This window comes from Bos javanicus, chromosome 2 (genome assembly GCF_032452875.1).
Source record: "Bos javanicus breed banteng chromosome 2, ARS-OSU_banteng_1.0, whole genome shotgun sequence".
NCBI classification, from domain to species: domain Eukaryota; kingdom Metazoa; phylum Chordata; class Mammalia; order Artiodactyla; family Bovidae; genus Bos; species Bos javanicus.
Genome location: NC_083869.1, coordinates 128,252,674 through 128,270,999, shown reverse-complemented (window position 1 = coordinate 128,270,999; position 18,326 = coordinate 128,252,674). Strand labels below are relative to the sequence as shown.

The 18,326-nt window shown below is 47.9% G+C and overlaps 1 protein-coding gene across 3 annotated transcripts in view; it reads left to right on the top strand.

The window, feature by feature from the left end:
- NCMAP (non-compact myelin associated protein) overlaps positions 1–18,326 on the top strand; it is a 51,328-nt gene that overhangs the window by 23,301 nt on the left and 9,701 nt on the right. Inside the window, exons 1-2 of one of the 3 annotated variants that reach the window (XM_061393118.1) lie at positions 1,204–1,523; positions 14,489–14,579. In XM_061393118.1, coding sequence (XP_061249102.1) covers positions 14,498–14,579 — 82 coding nt within the window. In that variant the 5' untranslated portion in view covers positions 1,204–1,523; positions 14,489–14,497. Of the gene's footprint in view, positions 1–1,203; positions 1,524–10,015; positions 10,433–14,488; positions 14,580–18,326 lie in introns of those variants that run through there. The other 2 variants (XM_061393116.1, XM_061393115.1) reach the window with 2 other exon arrangements.

Below are 18,326 nucleotides of genomic sequence, written 5' to 3'. Positions count from 1 at the left end.
TCAGAGATGGCACTGGGGGCCCTTCCTGGGACAGGGCAGCCCGGCCAGGACCCTGACCCAATACCAGGCCGACTTACCCACTGGGCAGAGCAGATACAAGGCCATCTAAATGTTTTAATTTCTTTTAAAATCGGGAGGGGGGTGGGAATCCATTTTAGGGTGGAAACAGCCTGCAAAAGCTACACCGCAGCCCTGACCACATCTTCATTCATTCAACCGCATATCCTGGGCAGGGTACTTCCTGTTGGTTCTTATTTGATCCTTATGATCTTGTCTGGCGGCACACATATCATTTTTCTCCCTGAGATGAGGAAGATGAGGCTCCTGGAGGGTAAATAAGTTGCCTCCAACTTAGATGTGACAGAGGTGGGATTTGAACCCAGGTCCCCCTGAGTCCAAATGCTTTTCTTCCCTAGACCACGCCCTTTGCAAGTTCATCATCTTATTTGATTTACAGCATAAGGTGGGATAATCAGTCCCAAGTTTTTTGGGGGTTTTTTTGACTGCACCATTCAGCTTATGGGATCTTAGTTCCCTGATCAGGGATCAAACCCACACCCTCAGCAGTGAAAGTATAGACGCCTCACCACTGGACTGCCAGGGAATTTTCAACCCCATTTTATTTTCTAAGATTTTTTTTAATGTTGACCATTTTTAAAGTCTTTATTGAATGTGTTACAATATTGCTTCTGTTTTATGTTCTGTTTTTTGTCCACAAGTCATGAGGGATCTTAGTTCCTCTACCGGGCATCCAACCCACACCCCCACCAGAGAAGTCATCTGACCCCATATGAAAGCGGAGGAAACTGAGGCCTCAGGCGAAGGGGACCCCTTGCTCACCGGGTCCTTTCCTCGTAGTCAGTGAGGGTGGGGAACGAGCCCCCGCTCCCACGCCCCTCCCTACGTACGGCCCCTGTCTGGTCCAAAGCCCTTTCCTGCACCCCCACGGTGCCCACCCGCTGCCCTCACTGTGGGCACCCTGTCCACGTGGCTCGCCTGCCTTTCTTCCCGCCTCCCTCTTCCTGTCCAGTTTCCCAGCCCTTAGAGGAGCTGCCTACATCCCACCTCCTACCAAAGCTGCCACCTGAGAGGGAGGGAGAGGAGAGCACGAAGGTTCAGATGCAAACCTGGGTCCCCCAGACAAACGCCCCTCTGTATCTTGGGGCCCGTGGTGACTGGCTGCGGGCCAGCGCTCCCTGCGGGCGGGCGGCTTGAATGGCCAGGATTGTTCCCGCACCTCCTGTCCCTGTCTGCTGCCCAGCGCCTGCCAGGCCCCCCCGCACAGACAGGAAAGGGGAGGGCCGTTCCTTCTGGAATGGAAGGTGTGGGAGGCAGGCGAGCTGTGGGGAGGGTGTGGGGGGTGCTGTGTCCTGAACCAAACTGGGGAGGCAGGAGAGTCGCAGGATGGAGGGAGCGTGAGAGGGAAGTCACCATCCCAGCCTGAGCTCTCTGCAGGAGAGCAAACTGAGGTGCAGACAGGACAGGTGACTTGCCCAAGGTCGCACAGCACGGCAGTAACAGAGGTAAGACTCGAACCCTGGACGCCTAACTTCCAGCCCAGGGTCCCTGCCCTCCCACGTCAGGCCTCACGCTGGGGTTTGGGTGGTGAGCCTGCTGAGCCGGTGAGGTGGTGAGCGCCATAGGCTGGGACACTGAGCTGCAAAGGAAGAACGTCACGTAGCGGCTGCACAGCACCAGGTTTCCTCTCGTTCTGTAGTCACGTGCAGATGCTGCAGACAGCGTTCATCCTTAACTCCTTCATGACAAAGACTCGGAGGTTAGCCAAGCCCTTGCAAAAGGTGGAGGAGAGACCATGCATCAAAGGCAGACCTCTGAAAAGTCAACATCAGGGATAACCTCAGATGATTGGATTTTGTAGGACGGCACTGGCCTGGGTTCTTAAATAAGAAGCAGCTAGCTAGGGGCATTGGAGGTCAGGGCACCTGGTTCTGAAGAGACTTGGGTTTGGTTTCTTCTCTGCACTCCCAAGCCCAATTTATTTTCCTTCAGAGGTTCACAGTGGCCTACCCACGGTCTACACACTGTTACATCTCTGTGTTCTTGCTTCAGTGGCAGCAATGAAAAGTAACTCAGAAGCCTCAGTTGGTGTGTTTTAGAAACGTGGCAGTTACCAGGCAGGGTGGCTGAGGGCAAAGCTGAGGGGGGAACACTGGTCCAGGTGGGACTTAAGTGCACTCACCGGCCAGGGTTCCTTCGGGTTGTCTTTGGTTCTTGCTATTGTTGTTACTGATCTTGTCTTGAACGAATCAGAAAGGAGTTCTGGAAAGAGTACCCAGTGAACGACCAACGCACCTTCCTGTCTGTGTGCCCTGGGCCCCTCGCTGGCCCCTAGCTTTCTCGTTTGTCAGGAGAATTTTCAGAGTGGCTTCCACCAAATCCACTGATCATGGGCGCTGCCTCCTAGGATCACCACAGAAGGTGTGGGGAATCAGGGAAAGAAACCTTGTGGGAAGAGGAGTGGAAGGGAGGTGCCTTTTGGAGGAGCTGGATTTTCCATCATAAGTTCATCCCCCAAACTCTCCCGCAGAAGAGTGGATCTCCTTTCACTCTGAACAAACACATAGAAAATCGACCAGTTTCACTTTTTTCTTGACTGGCAGAATTCTCCTGCACCTCCCTCCTCCTCCTAGTCAGACTGGCTACCCCTGGCATCATCCGGGCGCCCCCTGGTCCCTGGGTCCTTTGAGTGTCTCATGCAGTTCACGCCTCCGCCTTCACGGGGCAAATCCTCCAGGAAAAGGTGCATGAGGCGGGCTGGATTTTTTGTGTGAAGCTTCTTCTGCCCCTAAATGTTGTTCTTCTACCCTTCCACTCAATATTTAGTTTGGCTTCTGTCCACTTCTAGGCTGGAGATAATTTTCCCTTAGAATTTTGGAGAGTTAGCTCAGAGCTTCAGGACTGCTGCTGTCAAATCCATGGACATTCATCTGAGTGTTGGTTCATCTGGTTTCATCTGAGTGTTGATCCTTTTCTGGATATTTGACCTTGCTATTTTTTATAATTGATAGATGTGTGGGACATTCTCTTTACACCCTGCATTCTGGGAGGTAATGATGATGAGCCCCGTTGTGCGTCTTTTTTATTCACTTTTCTGGTGAGTCCACAGTCTTCTCATTCTGAAAATTCATGTCATTCATTTCTGGGAAATTTCCAGGTATTCTTTGGTAATTGCTTTCCCTTGATTTTTGTTCCACTTAATCACTTCTGACATTCTTATCATTAGAATGTTGGACCTCCTGGAGTAATTTGTTTTTGCCTTTTTTCTCTCTCAGTCTTTTTTGGTTCCACTTTATGAGACATTTCCTCAGCTGTCTTCGAATGCTTCTATTGAACTTTTACTTTTGTCATATTTTAAATTCCTAGCACTCTTTCTTGTTCTTAGAATATTCTTTTCTTATAGTATTCTGTTCTTGAGCCTCAGTCTCTTCCCCAGACCGGGGATCGAACCTGTGTCCCCAGCATTGGCAGGTGGATTCCTATCCACTGCTCCACCAGGAAAGTCCAAATTTGTGTTATAAGTTGTAATTTTGTTATGGCAGCCGTAGGAAACAAGCATCCTAGCTCCGCTATATACTAGCACTGAGACCCTGGATGGGTCACTTAACCTTTCTGAACCTCAGGGCTTTTTTATCTGGAAAATAGTGATAATGTAGGTGAGAAGATACATACAAGTGTTTAGCGTGGTAACTGACACATGGTAGTCACTTGCTAAATGACAGCTGCTGTGTTTGTGGCCACCACCATCATCACCCTCATCCTTGATGTTACCGGTGGTCTACCCACAGATGTCAGTACAGATGGGACCTTTCCTGTTTGTCTAGACCTTTTTGAATAGAAAGGCTAGGAAGCTGTTATGAGACAAGCCTATAGCTCTCCTCCAGTAGTTCTCAGCCATGGGCGATTTTGCCTCCCAGAAGACACTGGAAAACGTCTGGAGACATTTTTTGTTGTCGTAGGTGGAGGATGCTACTGGCATCTGGTTGTAAAGGCCAGTCCCACAATGCACAAGATGCCTCCACAACAAAGAATGCTGTGGCCCAAGGGTACACAGTGCCAAGGCTGAGAAACCCTGCCATTCTCTGAGTTCTGTGGTACCTCCTGGGCTCAAAGTATCAACACGTAGTGTATCGCTGTTCGCACTGTTTGCGACGCCAGTTGTCTCGCTGTATCTCACTTACGCGAATGGTTCGTTGAACCCGGTAGACAAGGTGCAAGCGGGGAAGCTGGAGGAAAACTCAAGGAGCTGTAGGAATTGCTGATGGGTTTATTCTCTCCTGGCTGGCACCGCGGCCGTAGCAGCACACACGCTACATTCTCTTCTCTCCTGGCTGACCCCACGGACACAGCTGAGTCACCGCCGTTTTCTAGGCGGAGCTCACGCAGGCCTACTGCACAAAGTAGCACGTGACCAAGTATCTCGTGATGCGCATGCGCAGTGCTTTAATGCGCTCAGCTGTTACACAGTCATTATTTACAAAACGTGGGGTGAGAGAGCCTGAACATGCCATCTTGGCTAATTTCCTCTCTCCCCACACGTAGTAAAAATACTAAGAGTCCTGCCCCAGCAGGGCCACTGACCCTCTGAGTAGCCCCAGAAAAATCGCTTACCTCCTGGAAGACTAGGCAGCCACTCCAGTTTGGAAGTAGATCTGAATTTGAGATTGAGCATCTCACTCATTTGCTCTAAGACTTTAGGCAAGTCCCTTAACCTCTCTGAGCCTCCATTCCTTTTCAGGAGAGTGGAGATAAAAGACCCACCTTGTCATGTTGATTAAGTGAGAAAACACGTGAATGCATAGCACCTGACACTTCATTAGCATCCCCTTAAATGTTAGTTTCCTTTCCTTCCTGATCAGAATGTTGGGGTCGAATTATTTTCCTCTGACATATTCACATAGAGCCATCAACTCTTTACCCTTGTGCCTTTTTTCCCTTGGGGACAGTGGGACACCTGGAGATTTATATAGAAGCTCAGGTATATTTGAGGACCCTTGGAAGTTGGGTCCTTGGCTTGAGCCCAAAGACTGAGGGGTAAATGGAAGGCATAGGTCACATTCCGGCTCTCAGTCAGTCTCAACCAGGACGCCCACTGGTCTCCTCCTCCCACTGACTCCTGGCACACCCTATGCCTCCCATTTGGCACCAGGCATAAGTCCGCCTTGTGACCACTCTTGTCTGGGATTTCCATCTGTAACTTTGTACATGGAACTTAGACTTGCAGGTCTTGGGTGGGAAGCTCCTTGCGGCATCTTTCTATATAATGTGGGCCACAAAAATCAGAAACACAGGATGTTCAAGCCTGAAATTGACAGGTGGGTAAAAAAAACTTAATAGATGTGGTAAACCTAGAACCCAGACTTCCAGATCCACAGGCCACTGCCTTTTCCAAAGGACTTCAATATGATGTTAATCAGCTACCTCTCTATGATCAAGGCTGGACCAGGCAAGAGGGGGATAACCCCCCACTAACTACTGATAGAAGGAAATTTTCTTAAAAGAAATATTCTCATCCTCTTTGCCTGAGCTGTAGAGACATGATCCCCATGGCCCCTCTTTGAATCATTTCAGAGCTGTGTACATGGTGGGTGCTGGGTGAATGAATGACGGAAAGTGGACAGAACAGGTGGGAGAATGAGTGTGTGCACAGTGGGTGGGGGGGTGGGTGGATGAGTGGATGGGAGGATGGAAGAGTAGATGGATAAATGGAACAAGAAATGGGCTTCCTAATTTCTGAGAACCAACAGCAAGGAACATATTCAGTATGTAATTGTGGGGGGGTGGGGTGGGGACTAAATTCAAGGTAGCATTATGCCAACTCAGCCCCACCTTTGGGACCTCTGACACATAAGGGGACAGAGCCAAGTACAGGCAGAGCAATTAGAGTGGGGGGAGATGATATGGAACCCAACAGGAATGGAGGGTGTAGGAGGGAGCCAGTCTGGATTCAGGCAGACTGGGATCACCATGTACTCAACAAAGCATTTGGAGGTTCCTATAACACCAGGCTATGGTAATTTAGGTTTAAAGTCTCCTCTGTGTTGGAAACAATTAAATCATACTAAGGATAATCAGTCTAGTAACACTAGAAAACTGGGCTATGTGCCTTATAGACAGTGTTGCCAATATATAATTTCCCTGGAAGATAAGATTCTACAGAGTAGACTAAGTCAGATGACCTGAGATATACTGGGCTACATCTAATAGAAGCTCTTAACTTAAGTCTTACTTGTGACTTTACTAATACTGCTGGCTATGTTATTTGTTGGAGAAGGAAATAGTAACCCGCTCCAGTATCCTTGCCTGAAAAGTCTCATGGACAGAGGAGCCTGGTGGGCTGCAGTCCATGGGGTCGCAAAGAGCTGGGCACAACTGAGCGACTAATACTTACGAACTTACTAAAGGGTCCAATATGCAATCTGCTGCCATGTCAAACCCCTCTGTAGAGTTCTCCTCGTTTTATTACAGTCCCAACTACCTTCCAGGAAGGATTCCTGCCTTCCATCCTGACTTGTACACACTGTCTTCCCTCATCCAATATCCCCCGAGTCGATAGCTACAAAGAAAGATGAGCTTTAGGAAGACGCGGGTTCTTGAGATCAGCTATGAATGGCTGGTCCATACCCTAGAACCACAGGTTGGAAAGGCCGTTAGACATCGTCTCCAAATTAGGCCATTTTGCAGGTGGGAAAATCAAGGTCTAGGGAAGACGATGACTTTCCAAAGTGTTATGGCAAGTGAGTAACAAAAGGAAACCATGTCTCCTGATTCTCACCCCAGGTTAAGAATTCTTTAATGCTTTTTCCCGGCACGCCCAGCAGCCCCCAGGCCCTAACCAGTCCTATTAGGACTTTTGCCTGCTTGGGGTTGGTTTCACTCTTTCCTCTGTCTCTGCCCTCGGTGGAGATGGAGGAGAAGGTCAGTGTTCTGGATGTTCTGCTGAGTCTCTCCTCAGATCCCCTCCTTGGGATATCAGCCTTTACAGTCTGGCTCCCTGACTTCTTTGTTCATACTTGAACTCGACCAAGCACAGCAAACACTACATCAGGTGGAGAACTGGGGGCTCCAAGAAGAGCAGGGGGAACACAGACTGGGAGACAGGAGGGGAAAAAGAAAAGGAGCTAGGATGAGCGTTCACCGATCACCCACCATCCAGCAGGCACTGTTCATTGTTCCATTGCTCAGTATCTGACTCTTTGCAACCCCATGGACTGCAGCACACCAGGCTTCCCTGTCCTTCACTATCTCCTGGAGTTTGCTCAAAGTCATGTCCATGGCGTCAGTGATGCCATCCAACCAACTCATCCTCTGTCACCCCCTTCTCCTCCTGCAGGCACTGTGCTGGGCAGTTATAACATCTCATTTATTCTCAGAACCCCACAAGATAGGAAATGTTTTATAAATGAGACTGTTTTTCCTGTTTTATAAATGAGAATGCTGAGGCCTAGAGAAGTGGTTTGGCTTGTAGAGCTGGTCAGCAGGGATCCCAAGATTAAAACCCAGGACTCCCTGACCCCAAAGCCCCTGCCAGGTCCGGAGCTCCCAGACCACGTGCTTTGTCACAGTAACATCAAGAGTTCTCGAACCACCAGCAGGAGCTGGAGTTTCTCTCCTAAGGGCCCAATCAACAAGGTCAAGGCTAACAGGAATCAGTGCAAAGTCCTGCACATAAGTTCAAAAAGACAATTGCATAAGAGTGTCCTGGAGGTCTGGTTACTAGACCGCAGCTCATCATAGGATCGTCACCAAGTGTAATACAGCTGTCATTGCCTTCTAGTTCCAAAGGACTCTGAGTGTAGAAAGTCCTAGGCTTTGACAGAACATAAACAAGCACAAGATAAATGAAGAAAAGGTTTGGGGGTGGTGTCTCAGCAGGGTGTGTGGAGCAGTGGGCTGTGGCTGCCTGAAAAGCTAAGGAGCTATTTGTTTGCATTAATCCAGTGTAATATCAATAGTTTTGTGCCCAGTCCCTGTGCTAAATGTATCACATGTTTTATCTCATTTAATTCTCACATGACCCCGTGGAGTCTATAATTCTTGTTTTAGATCAGAAAACTAAGAAGTGAAGAAAGTTGACCAAGGTCACGCAGCTAGTAAATAACTGAATTCAAGCTCAGGTCTGATCACTGTCAAGAAAAATGTCATTCTGGACAGTTCAGGTCCCCTTTGGAGTCAAGCATCTGCTTTGGGGTATTTTATTTAAGGAAGATACTGACACATAGAGAAATGAGGAACCTATTCATGAGGGGTACTAAAGACTGTTTGAAGAAGCTGAGAATATTTATCCTGGAGAATAAAATCCTCAGAGAACATATAGTTTCTGTTTTCAAGGGCAGAAAGCATCTCGACTTAGAAACAGGTTGGATTCACGGGACATTTGTACGTGCTCAGTCATGTCTAACACTTTGCAACCCCATGGACTATAAGCCACCAGGCTCCTCTGTCCATGGAATTTTCCAGGCAACAATCCCGGGGCAGGCAACCATTTCCTATGCCAGGGGATCTATCAAACCCAGGGACTGAGGCCCCCGTCACCTGCATTGGCAGGCGAGTCTTTGCCACTGAGCCACCTGGGAAGCCCAACTGGACGTCTACCGATCATTTGTTGGTTAAGGTCAGAGGGGCATACTATAGCCGACTGCTGTTGCCGCCTACTGGTAGAAGGTGAAAATGACATGCTGATTTCAGCTACCATCACTGTTCCATTCATAGAACTTTAACTTTTTGTACGTGTAAGGGCTTTTAAACATGACCATTGTCATGTGTAAGAGGTAATATAGGTTACTTCTGTGGGAAGAGAATTAGGACCAATGTGTTAAAATCACAAGGGAAGAGATTTTGGTTCCAAAATGAAAGTTACTTTTCTGACAATTAAACCATACCACTAACCTAAGGGACAGCTTGGGAGTAGTTAGGTTTTTGTCTGTGGAAGAAACCAAGTCATGCTGAATCTCCCATCTCTCAGATGAATGAGAGAAATCAATCCCAGTGTCTTGGCGGGTCTCAGGCATTCATGGCTTCCCGATTCTGAGTTATAGTCGGCCATTTGGGTGGCGGTCTGCCAGGCTTGATAGCATCTGGGTTTTCTTATCCGGGGAGGAACATCTAGGCTAGGCCAGACAGAGGAGGATACCATGGAGGCAGAGCGGAAGGGAGAGGGATATTCTGGACAGGTGGGGTCTGGCAACATTGATCCTCAAGTTATGACCTTATGGACTTGCTTGGTGTCTCAGACGGTAAAGCATCTGCCTAAAGTATGGGAGACCCGGGTTCAATCCCTGGGTCGCGAAGAGATTCTGGAGAAGGAAATGGCAACCCACTCTAGTGTTCTTGCCTGGAAAATCCCACGGACGGAGGAGCCTGGTGGGCTACAGTCCATGGGGTTGCAGAGAGTTGGACATGACTGAGCCACTTCACTCAGTATGACCTTATACCTGACCAAGGAACAGAAAAGGATGGTTCAGTGAGTAAATGGTCATGACTCTCCATCTCTTCCCAAACTGACCTCCCACATGCAACCATGTGTAAACAACCCTAGGAAACAACAGCTCCTTGTAGATTCTGTAAATATGATTAAGGCTCTGCTGGAGACAAAGGTTCTGAGTATAGGCAAGGTCAGGGACCAGTCTGGGTCAGGGTTAGATCAAGAGCTCTGCCCTCTCTTCCACAGCCTGTGAGGGCCTTCTCATCAAAGCCCTACATTGATTTGGCCCCCAGATGCTGGCCATTGCACCTTGTACATTGTCTGGGGACCAGTCTAGTGAGAGTTTATGGAGACGGGGCGGTGAAATTAGACAAACCCTAGCTTGAATCCTAGCATAGCTACATATTAGCCTTGTGAAGTTAGATTGATATCTTCTCTGATCTGAGTCTCAGTTTCCCCATCTGTAGAATGGGCACAGTGACTGTATTCTAATCAGACAGATATGAGGATTCAATGAGACCTCTCACATAGATCACTGAGTACAGTGCCTGGGGCACATGGTAAATTATTATTAAATTAACCTCTGTCCATAAAGTTCAGCCTCACCTCCCTGTACACTCCCCCATTTTCTGTGGCCATGGGCCCTGGTCATGGACATACTTGACACTGACATCTCCCTGCTGGACCTCACTTGGTTAACAAGAATCACAGGGGCCCCACACATGAAAACACCCACACCCTTGGCTATCAACACTCCACCACCCTCCCTCCCACCTTCTCTGATGTGGTAGGAACAGAGATGTAATTGAGAGCCCTTGGCCCTTAGATGAGGCAAGATATGCTCTGGGATTATTCATTCTTCTCTCAGAAAGAGGAGCAGCCGGGCCCATCCGAAAGGGAGTCCCTCCTGGAACCCGGCACCCAGGAGGTCACCCTGAAAGGCCTGCGGAGGAGCCTGTGCCCTGGTGGCCCTAGACGGCTCCGTCACCGGTCAGTATGTGTCTGTGTGCACGTGTGCGGGTTCCTGCAGTGACTGGTCTTGAGCCCCTGCCCCCACCCCCGGTGTGTGCCAGGGTCAGGTGGTGCAGAGGGAAGGATACAGGCTTCGAAGTTTGCAGTGCTGGGTTCATTTGCCAAGCCTGCAGCACTCAGGCCATAAAGTCTCAGGGTCCTCGTTTGAAACAAGGGGAAGGAAGACCTAGTTTACATGGCATTTGCTAATGAACTCAGAGGATGGATAAAAATATCTGGCACAGGGTCTTCACACATGGCGGACGCTCAGATGATGGCTTCCATCAATTCTGTGCTTGTTGGTTTAACGGGGAATGAGTCCACGACAGGGTTTAGTTTATCTAGTGATTATGCCATCTCTCTCTCCTTAGGTGACCCTTGGTCAACGGCCACGTATTTGCCTCTTTTTTCTATTTTTAAAAGGAACTGTGGGTAATTCCCTAGTGGTCTAGTGGTTAGGACTCGGTGCTTTCACTGTCATGGGCCTGGGTTCAATCCCCGACTGGGGAACTTAGATCCTGCAAGCCGCAAGGTGCAGCCAAAAAAAAGGGGGGAAATTGTGAGAAAGCATTACTGGTGAGTGTTCTCAGCTTGATATTGGTGGAGACAGAAGCAGAGAGTTTAGGCAAATGCATATTAAAAGTCTTTATGTGCCAAGATAGCGGTGTGTGTTGCGGGAGGGAGCAGTTCAGCTACCTCTCCCTGGGAGTAGGAGTTGGGGGTGGAAGGTTGGGGAAGACTTTTATTCCATGTTCTCTTGTTGGTCCATACTTATTTTTATAAAAAGAATTTTTTTTTTTCCTGTTTTGAGCCCCTGTCTCTAATTAGTTTGGACTTCCCTGGTGGCTCAGATGGTAAAATCGTCTGCCTACAAAGTGGGAGACCTGGGTTCGATCCCTGGGTCAGGAAGATCCCCTGGAGAAGGAAATGGCAACCTACTCCTGTACTCTTGCCTGGAAAATCCCATGGACGCAGGAGCCTGGTAGGCTACAGTCCACGTGGTCGCCAAGAGTCGGACACGACTGAGCGACTTCACTTTCACTTTATCTAATTAGTTCAGCCAATATTCACTAATACCCGCTGAAATCCTAAGGGATACCCCTTATTGAGCACTTAAAAGCACTTTCCATACTTAACCTTGAACCCTCAGTTCCCTTGGGAAAAGCTGCCTCCTTTTACAAACAGCAAACCCAGCTAGGAGAAGTTCAACCACTCACCCAGGTCCTTCCACCCACAAAGGTGAGGAGAGCCAGACTCTTTTTATCTGAAGGAGGCAGAAAGATGTGGGAAAAAAGCCAAAAGCAGTCTCTAACTCAAGGGCCTGACAATGAATGCAGAAAGTTGGCTGCCAGACCCAGAACGGAGGCACGGGCCGTGGCAGTGCATCTTTGCTGAGCGCTGCTGTGGGAGAGCGGAGGGCAGGAGGGTGGATTCCGTCTGGCGGGAAGTCTTCCTGGAGGTGACCGGGCTGAATCTGGAAGCTTCCTTTTGGAGGGGGAGTGGGCAGCAGAGCATGGCTGGCAACCCAGGCCTGTTTAAGGTGGACTGGAGACAGGAAGCTCAGCCAGGCCAGAAGGTTGGCCAGTGTGGGGATGTCAGATAGCGCCACAGAGGGGTCCTTCAGGGAGCCTGAGTCATCCAAGTCCTGAGTATCTGGTTCGGGGGAGGAAGGGACAGACAAAGCGGGGCTTGGGTCTGTGACTGAGGCAGGACTTCAAGACTTAAAGGAAGGCAGAGATGGGGAAGGCAGAGCCCATCCTGTGGATCAGCAGGCCCAGCCACACGGGGTCATTCTGTGGTTGAGAATGGGAGGGCTGGCCGGGAACAGGTCGTAGCCACCAGAGCCACCAGCCTGGCTGCAGGTGACCCCAATGGAGGGGGTGCTGGCCCCTGTTTCCATCACGAGCTGGCACAGGTAGGAGACCTGGGGCGAGCCAAAGCCTGTAGCCACAGCTCAGAGACAGCAAAGACCGGGAGTGATGTGGGAGGACGGAGTGGCCCATTGTCCCAACGATTTGACAGAGGTTGGTGTGGGGAGCCAGGAGGCTGAAAAGGAGGTTGGAAACAGCCAGTGAAGGGCTTTCACTGTCAGACATTCAGGTGTGGGTACTGGGGAGATGACTTGTTTTTTGAGCCTGGGAATGCCATGATCAAACCCAGGGTCTCTCACGCTCACCAGAATGCGAGCTTCTGGAGGCAAGGAGTTGGCCTTCGGGCCAAGTTCCACGTCTCCCTAGCTGGGGGACCATGGTCGAGTCACTCAGCCACACCGAGCCTCAGTTAGTTTCCCAGCAGAAAAATGCAATGATTGAGAGCATTAAATGAGCTGACAGATGCCACATGTGAAGGCACCGACAGCAGCCTTGTGCAAAGAAGATGCCCTCTTTGCTTGGAGGGTTTTGCACAACTTCAGCTGCCTCTCACCCCACCCCCAGCCCAAACCACGCCCATCCTTCAAGGCCCATTCAAATTAATCATCTTGAAGTCACTCTTCACAACCCAATAGCTCATCTCACTGACTGCTTATATCATACATCATAGTTAGTTTTTTTAGCTGCTTCCCCCCACCCCCAGCTTACATTGTAAAGATTTTGAAACCGGGAGAGGCATTTCAGGCATTGTTGTAGGGTGGTCAAAGTCTCACTAGCATGGGCAACAGATGCCCTGGGTTCAGTTCTCCTGGGTAACTTGGGGCTCCATGTGGTATGGAGGGCTTCAGTTTCATCAGTAAAATGGCAACAATAACCTTCCTCACACATTCTCCAGAAGATCAATTTAGATACTTGGTGTGAAACATAGTTAGGAGGAGTTGAATAAATATTGTTGAATAAATTGAAACTGCTTTGAAAAATGGAATCTTTAAAAATGTCAAACCTTATTTTTAACTCTCCATTGTTCATTGTTCAGTTGCTAAGTTGTGTCCCACTCTTTGCAACCCCATGGACTGCAGAACACCAGCCTTCCCTGTCCTCCACTATTTCCCGGAGTTTGCTCATGTTCAGATCCATTGAATCGGTGTTGCTATCCAACCATCTCATCCTGCCGGCTTCTCTTTTTATCTTCAATCTTTCCCAGCATCAGGGTCTTTTCCAATGAGTTGGAACTCCCATGCTGCTGCTGCTGTCGCTAAGCCGTTTCAGTTGTGTCCGACTCTGTGTGACCCCATAGACGGCAGCCCACCAGGCTCCCCCGTCCCTGGGATTCTCCAGGAAAGAACACTGGAGTGGGTTGCCATTTCCTTCTCCAATGCATAAAAATGAAAAGTGAAAGTGAAGTGCTCAGCTATGTCTGACTCTTCAAGACCCCATGGACTGCACCCTACCAGGCTCCTCCGTCCATGGGATTTTCTAGGCAAGAGTACTGGAGTGGGTTGCCGTTGCCTTCTCCGTGGACCCCCATAGTATATAGTAAAAGGCCTGATGTTTACTTGCTGCTAAGAGAAACTTGCCAACAAAGGTCTGTCTAGTCAAGGCTATGGTTTTTCCAGTAGTCATGTATGGATGTGAGAGCTGGACTATAAAGAAAGCTGAGCGCCGAAGAATTGATTCTTTTGAACTGTGGTGTTAGAGAAGACTCTTGAGAGTCCCTTAGACTGCAAGGAGATCCAACCAGTCCATCCTAAAGGAAATCAGTCCTGAATATTCATTGGAAGGACTGATGCTGAAGCTGAAACTCCAACACTTTGGCCACCTGATGCGAAGAGCTGACTCATTGGAAAAGAGCATGATGCCGGGAAAGATTGAAGGTGGGAGGAGAAGGGGACGACAGAGGATGAGATGGCTGGATGGCATCACCAAATCGATAGACCTGAGTTTGAGTAAACTCTGGGAGTTGGTGATGGACAGGGAGGCCTGGCGTGCTGTGATTCATGGGGTTGCAAAGAGTCGAACACAACTGAGCAACTGAACTGAACTAACTGAAGAGAAACTACATACTTAAATATTTTCTCCAGTCACCCAGATGAAGACCAAAAGAGGCATCATACAGGGATTATAAAATAACTGGTTTTAACCAAAATTTCATCTTCCTTCTCAGCACATCGAGATGACCACAGCCACCCCTTTGGCGGGTAACACCATCTTCTCATTGAACATGACCACCAGAGGAGAAGACTTTCTGTACAAGAGTAAGTCAACTTGGCTTGGCGGCCAGGGGATCGAGGGTGGGACAGAGTTTGTCTTTAGCTCCTGCTGTCAAGGTCAAGAGTGTGGCCTCTGCAGACAAAGTGCTTGGGTCTCAATAATGCCATTTGCCAACTGCGTGAACCTGAGCACGTGACTTCACTGCTCTGGGCTCGTTTCATCATCTGTGCTGCTGCTGTTGTTTAGTTGCTAACTCGTGTCTGACTCTTTTGTGACCCCATGGACCATAGCCCGCCAGGCTCCTCTGTCCATGGGATTTCCCAGGGGAGAATACTGGAGTGGGTTGCCATTTCCTTCCCCAGGGAATCTTTCTGACCCAAGGATCAAACCCAAGTCTCCTTCATTGGCTGCTGCTGCTGCTAAGTCACTTCAGTCGTGTCCGACTCTGTGCGACCCCATAGACGGCAGCCTACCAGGCTCCCCGTCCCTGGGATTCTCCAGGCAAGAACACTGGAGTGGGTTGCCATTTCCTTCTCCAATGCATGAAAGTGAAAAGTGGAAGTGAAGTCGCTCAGTTGTGTCCGACTCTTAGCGACCCCATGGACTGCAGCCTACCAGGCTCCTCCGTCCATGGGATTTTCCAGGCAAGAGTACTGGAGTGGGTTGCCATTGCCTTCTTCCCTGCATTGGCAGGCAGATTCTTTAACACTGAGCCACCAGGGAAGCCCTTCCTCATCTGTACTATGGGAGGATTAATGATCTGCCACATAGGTAGGTGTGAGGACTACAAGTGATAATCCGTTTGAAGAACTTAGAATAGCCTCCATGCCCATGAAACACGTTGTTTGGTCACTAGGTCGTGGCCTGATGGACTGTAGCTCACCAGGCTCCTCTGTCCATGGGATTTCCCAGTCAAGGATACTGTAGTGGATTGCCATTTCCTTCTCCAGGGGATCTTCCTGACCCAGGGATCGAACCCATGTCTCCTGCATTGGCAGGTGGATTCTTTACCCCTGAGCCACCAGGGAAGCCCACCTAAGTACTTAATGAGTATTATTATTATTATTATTACTACTATTACTTTTATTTTCATTATGGAGTTTGGGGGCTTAGAGGGCAATGGAAACTTGAATCTCTTGTAAGATAGCCCTGGATGGGACTTCCCTGGTGGTCCAGTGCTTAAAAATCCACCTTCCAATGCAGGTGATGGGGTCCAGTCCCTCGTCAAAGAACTAAGATTCCACATGCCACAGGGCAACCTAAGCTCATATGCCACAATTGAGATGTAATGCAGCCAAATAAATAAATAAATATTTTTTAAATGGCCCTGTGCGAGTCACCTTAACATGCAACTACTTTCATATTTTCTTTGGAAAGCGAAAACATCCTGTCAATTTACAAAGAAGTTAATGAATGTAGGTGGGAAGAGCTAGTCCTGGGGAGACCTTTGCCAGGAACAAGAGGCCCCCAGAAGGAGAAAAGTGAGGACCACTCCTCAGAAAGCCCATTGATTGTATTAGGTGAAGTTTGGGTCCGTTTTGTACACGCGTGTGTGCTAAGTCGTTTCTCTCATGTCGGACTCTTTGCCACCCTGTGGACTGTATCCTGCCAGGCTCCTCTGTCCGTGGGATTCTCCAGGCAAGAATGCTGGAGTGGGTCGCCATGGCCTCCTCCAGGGAATCTTCCTGGCCCAGGGATTGAACCTACATCTCTTTCATCTCCTGCATTGGCAGGCAGGTTCTTTACCACTGTCACCACCTGGGAAGCCCCCCTATTTGGTTCATATCTCTGAGAATGGAACAGGCCTCCCAACACGCATGGAGCAGTGATGAGCGGTGATAATCGGCTCCAGACTGTGGTACTGGCAGGAAGCTGGATTTGTGGCAGGGTGTGTCTCTTACATGGAGACCCAGAGAGAGTCGCTCTTGGGACGGGGTCTCACGTGTTAGCCTGCTCTTTGCTGGGTGCAGAGACCTACAGAAGCCTGCTGAGGAATGTCTCAAAACAGTTCTGAAGGGAAATGCAAAGCAGATAGAATTACTGTCAGCAAGGTGGGAATAATACTGTTTCATGGTTCTCAACCAGGCAATTTTGCCCCCTAAGTAGGATTGCCAGATTGAGCAAGTAAAAGTACAAGTTACCAATCAAATTTGAATATAAGATAAACAATTAATAGATTTTTAGAATAATGATATATCGTGTAATATTTCAGATGCATTTTGAAATTTGTCATTATTTATCAGATATTCTAATATACATGGGTATCCTATATTATATCTGGCAACTCTACCACCAGGGATATTTGGCAATGCCTGAAGACATTTTTGGTTATTCCAACTGGGGGTGTGTGGAGATAAGTGCTCCTGGTATCTAGAGTATAAGCCAGGGATACTGCTGAACACCCTACCGTACAGAGGTGTTTTGTCCCCATGACAAAGAATTATCCAGACACTGGTTGAAAAACCCACTGGACTTCCCAGGAAGGAAAGGAAAACAAGTCACTCCATGATGGATTTCCCACCCCCTCCTTTTTTCCCTCCCAGTCTTTCTTCCTATGAATAATTGCACAGGTCTTTTTTTTTTTTTTTAAGTAAACTTTTTTTGGCCATGCTGTGGAAGGCACGTGGGATCCTAATTCCTTGACCAGGGATCAAACCTGTGCCCCCTGCAGTGGAAGTGCAGTCTCAACCACTAGACTTTCAAGAGGAAACTCCAAAAGTAAACTTTTTATCAAAGCATTACATACATGCAAAAAATTGCACACATGATAAGTGCACAGCTGGATGAATTTTCACAGAGTGCACACAGCTGTGTAACCAGCACCCAGATGAAGGAGCAGACCACCATCAGTGTCCCAGAAGCTCCAGTGCTCCTTGCAATCATTAGCCCCTGCCCACTCAAGGGAACCCACTTTTTTCTAATTTCTACTGCCATAGATTAATTCTACCCTGGTTTTGAACTTTGTATACATGGAATCATGTATCTGTATGTTTTGTATCTGACTTCTTTTGCTTAATGTTATGTTTATATGTACATATTTTAATGGTTGCAATATAATGTATATATATGTAAAAGTGGGTACGTGTATAGTATCATATTCTATTTTCCGCTTTTACATCATCATAAGTGTTCCATGTACCAGAGTCTTCATAATCATTATTTTAATTATAGTATAATACTTCAAGGGATAAGTATGTCATATCTTTTTAACCTTTTCCATATTTAGAATATTCAGAATGTAATAAGCATTTTCATTTATATAGCTTTTTCTTTATTGGGGATTACTGCCTATGATCAATTATCCAGAATCAAATAGATTGGTTTAAAGTGTGAACCTTTTTTATGATTCTTGATACTTTCAATATCAATTCTGGCAAGGATATTGATCTTTTTTTTTTTTTTAGCACAAAGTCACTTTATTTTCCCTTAACAAAGTACATTTCCATTTTAAAATTGAAGTATTTTTGATTCAAGTTTTGTACTGTTTCAAGTGTACTGCAAAGTGTTTCAATTACATATAATTCAGAATGTACATATATATATACATATATATATACTTTTTCATATTCTTTTCCATCATAGTTTGTTACAAGATATTAAATATAGTCCCAGGTGATATACAGTAGTTCCTTGTTGTTTACTTTATATATGGTAGTGTGTATCTGTTAGTGCTGCTACTGCTAAGTCACGTCAGTCGTGTCCGACTCTGTGCGACCCCAGAGACAGCAGCCCACCCGGCTCCACCATCCCCGGGACTCTCCAGGCAAGAACACTGGAGTGGGTTGCCATTT